At 33.5% G+C, this 5747-nt stretch overlaps 1 protein-coding gene across 1 annotated transcript; it reads right to left on the bottom strand.

The window, feature by feature from the left end:
- Positions 1-3690: 3690 nt before the first annotated feature.
- LOC112719706 (metallothionein-like protein 1) lies at positions 3691-5430 on the bottom strand. The gene is made up of 2 exons (XM_025770371.3): positions 5299-5430; positions 3691-4090 (listed from the first exon to the last, which is right to left on the bottom strand). Exons 1-2 carry the CDS (start codon positions 5361-5363, stop codon positions 3907-3909), a joined length of 249 nt encoding a protein of 82 aa, XP_025626156.1. The 5' UTR covers positions 5364-5430; the 3' UTR covers positions 3691-3906.
- Positions 5431-5747: the final 317 nt, after the last annotated feature.

Genomic DNA, 5747 nt, shown 5'->3' with positions numbered 1-5747 from the left:
TCCTGTACCAAATCTCTGTGCTGCTTCTTCTCCCTCTACCCTTTAATTATGGCATCAACGTCTTGCCCACACCTACTTAGGAAAACTGCGTCTTCTTGTGTCTCAGGGTGTTTTAGGTCAGGTTCTAAATGAATCTTTTGATTGCATTTCTTGTCAAACTGCCAAACAACCTGCTTTATCTTTTCACAATAATTCATCTCTTGCTTGCTCTCCTTTTGATCTCATTCACTCTGATGTTTGGGGCCCCGCTCCCACTGCCTCTATGGGCGGAGCTCGATACTTTTTCGTTTTCATTGATGATTATTCCCATTTTACTTGGGTTTATTTGATGACTAATCACCATGAGTTACCTCAGATCTATATCAACTTTGCTACTATGATTAAAAATCAGTTTTCCAAGGTCATTAAGATTTTCCGACGTGATAATGTTATGAAATACTGTGATTCCAAACTCTTAACCTTTCTTGAAGAACATGGTACTTTGTCTGAGTTTTCTTGTCCTAGTACGTCTCAACAAAATGGTAGAGCTGAACGCAAACACCGTCATATTCTTGACTCCGTCCGTGCAATGCTTCTTTCTTCTTCATTTCCTAAGCGTACTTGGGGTGAAGCTGTTCTTACTGCTATTCATGTTATCAATAGACTCCCTTCTTCTGTTCTTGGTAATGTTACTCCCTTTGAGCATCTTTATCATACCCCTCCAGATTATAGTTCTCTTCGAATTTTCTGTTGTGTATGTTTTGTTCTTCTTCAGCCTCATGAACATAGTAAACTTGAACATCGGGCTCGTATGTGTTATTTCCTTGGTTATGGCACTGAACACAAGGGTTATCATTGTTGGGATCCTCTCTCTAAAAGTATTCATATATCTCGCCATGTTGTCTTCTGGGAGCATCACATGTTTTCTCAATTCTCATCCTTTAAGTCAATTCCTACTACTCAGTCACCTTTGTTTACTAACCCCAATGTTGATCTTTTTTCTAGTGATGATTCTACAGATTCTATCTCGAGTGACCCTCTACAGCCTTCTGTTCTTCTGCCTTCTCAATCTCCCAATGATCCTGCTCCTACCGCCATGCCTCCTCCTCCCGCTCGTTCTTCTAGGGTAAGGAATCCACCTCCTCATCTTCTTGATTATCATTGTTTTCTACTATCCTTCATCAACATGAACCTAAGTCATTCAGAGAAGCCTCCACAAATCCAAATTTGCAACAGGCAATGTAGGAAAAAATACAGACACTTGAAAAAACACACACTTGGGATTTGGTTGATCCCCATTCTGATCAGGAAGTTGTGGGCAGCAGATGGATATACAAGAATAAGACTCCCTCTGATGGCTCTATTGACCGTTATAAGGTCTGCTTGGTTGCTCAAGGTTGTACGCAAGAGTATGGTATTGATTATGAAGAGACTTTTGCTCTTGTCGCTTGTCTTACGTCTGTTAGAGCTCTTCTTGACATTGTTGTGGTTAAAAAATTGTCTCTCAGTCAGATGGATGTGAAGAATGCATTTCTTAATGGGGATTTGAAAAAGAAAGTCTATATGAAACCCCTTTCGGGATATCCTTGTCCTTCTAGTAAGGTTTGTCTCCTTCGCAAGGCACTTTATGGACTTAAGCAAGCTCCTCGTGAATGGTTTGACAAGTTCAGCACTACCATATGCAGTTTGGGTTTTACTTCTAGCCCTCATGAGAATGCCCTCTTCATTCGTAAAAGCGAACGTGGAGTTATTCTTCTACTTTTGTATGTTGATGACATGATCATTACTGTAGATGATGTTGATGGTATCTATGATCTCAAGGCCTCACTTCACCGTACCTTTGAGATGAAAAATCTTGGTTCTCTCAGCTATTTTCTTGGTCTCGATGTCATCTCCACCGATGATGGCATATATCTCTCTCAGGCTAAGTATGCTTCAGATCTTCTTGCTCGCGCTAGGATTACAAATAGTCGCACTGAGTCTACTCCTCTTGAGCTTAATGTTTGATTTACCCCTATGGATGGCACTGTTTTGGATAATCCGACTCTCTATCGACAGTTAGTTGGAGGTCTCGTCTACTTGACTGTCACCCGACCAGACATCGCCTATCCGGTTCATGTACTTAGCCAGTTTTTATCAGCTCCTCGTACTACTCACTATGCGGCAGTTCTTCGCATTCTTCGCTACATCAAAGGCACTTTATTGCATGGCCTTTATTTTTCTGCCCATTCCTCTTTGTCTTTTTAGGCTTACACCGATGCTGATTGGACTGGTGGTCCCACTGATCGTCATTCTACTACTGGTTACTGTTTGTTTCTTGGCGACGCTCTCATTTCTTGGCGTGCTAAGAAGCAAACGTTCACTGCTCGCTCAAGCACAGAAGCTGAATACCGTGCCCTCGCTGACACCACTGCTGAGGTTATCTCGGTTCTTTGGCTTTTCGAAGATCTGGGTGCGCCTCAGTCGTCTCCTACTGATGTTTTTTGTGATAACCACAGTGCTATTCAAATTGCACATAATGATGTGTTTCATGAACACACCAAACACATTGAAATTGATTGTCACTTTGTTCATCAACGTATCCTTATTGATGTTGTTCGTCTCATTGCTGTTGGAACACTGGATCAGACTGCTGATATCTTCACGAAAGCTCACACCCGACTTGTTTCCAGACTTTGTTATCCAAACTCAAGCTGGTATCCTTAGCTCCCACTTGAGTTTGAGGAAGGATGTTAGAGAATCATTAGAATCAATTTAGATCAATTAGTATCGTTTATATTTATATAGCATATCTGTATATTAATTGTAAGATTCTATATTTTTAGTATTTTAATTCATTTAGCACCTATAAATATTCTTATATATTGAACATTTCATTAAACTGAATATATACAAAACACTTTCTTTAATTTGATCTCTTATTTCTAACAACAAGCATGCTAATAAGTAATAACACAACGAACTACTCTCAACCAAATTATTTCCACAGTCCAACCCCCTACAACTCAAACACCTTGTTTATACCGTTACTTTTACAAGTTGGCTCAATGAACATTAGCCGACTCAGCCAAAACTTTCTCTTCCTCTACTCCCACAGGCAACTCATAACTCTGAAACAGTCACAGACACATGTCTTTAGTGCACTCTTCTGCACAGAATCTCACACTTCTATATCAATTTACTTTTGTACACTGTAATTATCCTATTTTGATTCATTGAAAGATTATAGTATAAAATTTTAAAATCTTAAGAGACTAATTTGTTACGTGCAACTTTTAGTTAAAAATATAAAATTAAATAAATCAGAGGAGTTTATGATGTGTATATGTATTAGAATCCTAAAATAAAATTCTATAATTTGTGCTTGAAAAAATAAATCATAGCATCATGACAAAGATTTGTCTTAGCTTCATTATTTAAGAGTTATTGTCGCGTTTAAACTGTTGTTGTATATAACAATTGAAATTGAAATTTTTAATATTTATTTAAATGGACGAATAAAATGATTTTACGACGATTTCAGATTAGTTATTCTGCAAATGTCTCTATCTCAATAAAATCAAGTATGTTTGTGTTGTATTGCATCGTCGTTATGTATTTGACTATTTTCAACCTAATTTATTTACTTTTCTTTTAATTACAACACTGTATGCCCGAAATTATGAAGTTAAACAGCAAAACTCTTATTCTCATACCATAAAACAGTGTTTCCATTAATAAGCAGAGATTTATGATACAAATATATAAGCGAAATACAAGATCAAACAAACACACAACAAAGCATTTATTTTAAAACGATTTTGAACCAAACACAAAACAAAAACAAGCAAACATTTATTATGTATGTATTTATGACGTTATCTCTGCTTAGAATTTCCAACAGGTGAAGGTAGCAAGATAAGAAAGCTCGTCATCATTCATTCATTATTACTTGCAGCTGCATGGGTCGCAGGTGCAGGAGGACCCACACTTGCAGCCACCGTTCTCGGCGGCCATTTCAGTAGCGCCACCCTCAAATTGAGGCTTGGCCGGTGCAACGCCCATAACAAGGGTTGCTGCGGTAGTTGTGTTCTCTGCGTAGCTCAAGTCTGGGTACATTTTGCTGCTGCAGCTGCAATTAGTCACGTATAAAAACCCCACACTTAAAGACTCAAAGGTACTTTAATATAGATTATGAAAAATATACGAACCAACACTTATATTAAAATTTGGTAAGTATTTAATCCATAAAAAACAAGATAAACTTTATGTTGCTAATATTAGCCAACATTTTATTTAAGATTTATTATTTAAAATTTAGAGTTAAAAAAATTATAATTTAAGATCTAGAATTTAATATAAATTAAATAATTAAAAATTAAAAAATAACTTTTTAATGTTATTCTAAATAAGAAAATAATTAATAATGTGTCTAAAGAATATTAGTAGAGAGTCAGTATTTTTAGTGAAGAAAATAAGGAATTAGCTAGTGTTGTTTCAAATAAGAAAAGTATTAATTAATTATTTCTCAACAAGTATAGAAAATATTAAGATTCAAATTTTGTTAATGTAAAATATCATATATATTTTTAGTTTTGATGATTCTATTTTTTTTATCACGGAATAAACTAACGACAAATGTAAACTAGAAATGCAAAAAAAAAAAAAAAAAAAAAACTAAAAATTGAAAACAAGAAAAATTTTATATATAATTTTTATGAAACTGATCTTGAGTCGCCATCTATGCATGAATATCTTTGTTATCTTTGTTTAAAAAATATTCTTTGTGAAATTAATAATTATTAATTTTATATTTTTTAAAAAATAAAATTTAAATAATTATTAACTAATGATAATTAATTAGTATAAAATATAATTTAAAATTTTTTGTTAATTTATTATTGGTTAGACTTATTGATTATCTAATAAAATTGTTATAAAAATAATAAAAAGGACAAATAAATTCTTTAATAACAGAAAATATCATATATAATGAATTCTATATTATTGAAACTCTGAAAATGTAAGGAAAAATTAAATAATGAAACTTTAATTACATGAATGAATTTGTGGATAAAGAATTTGAAAAAAATTATAATAAAATTTTTTTAATTAATATACTATTAGTGTAAATATTATATATATATATATATATTCGATTACGTATTGTAAAAAAAAATAATTATTTTTATATTAATTAATAAATAATTATCTAAAATTGAATAAATATAATTAAACAGTCATATAAAAATATATTTTGTACTACTAATACATTAATTCATAATAAGTTTATTTAAACTCATCATTAAACATTTAAACATGAAAGATTTTTTCATGTACCTGCAGCCGCTGCCGCACTTGCAGCTGCTGCCGCAGCTACAGCTTCCACTGCCACAGCCAGACATATTTCTCACAAACAAAGAAATGAGCGAATTAAAGAAACAACAATGGCTTCACACACACAAATAGAACGTTAATCTGATGATTCTCCATGGAGATTCATGGCCCTCTATTTATAGTGGACGAGGTGAGTGTGTATGTGTGTTATCCACCGTACACGTGGCAATATCTTGTCCACTATAAGAAAATGACGTGTTCTAGAACAACTTCCTCGTCCACGTCGTTTTTGTTACTAGTCTTTGTATGCTGCACGCTATTTCTCGTGTAATTTATGGTAGATAAACAAAAGAGAAGGAAGAAAAAAATTTAAAATTTTGACGTGTAATTTATAAAAAAAAAATTAATTTTTTTCTTTTTTTTATTTACCCCTTACTTCACTTTAAACAAAT

This window comes from Arachis hypogaea, chromosome 2 (assembly GCF_003086295.3).
Source record: "Arachis hypogaea cultivar Tifrunner chromosome 2, arahy.Tifrunner.gnm2.J5K5, whole genome shotgun sequence".
Taxonomy (NCBI): domain Eukaryota; kingdom Viridiplantae; phylum Streptophyta; class Magnoliopsida; order Fabales; family Fabaceae; genus Arachis; species Arachis hypogaea.
Note: the sequence above shows the minus strand (reverse complement) of the source record. Positions and strands in the feature narration are given on the sequence as shown.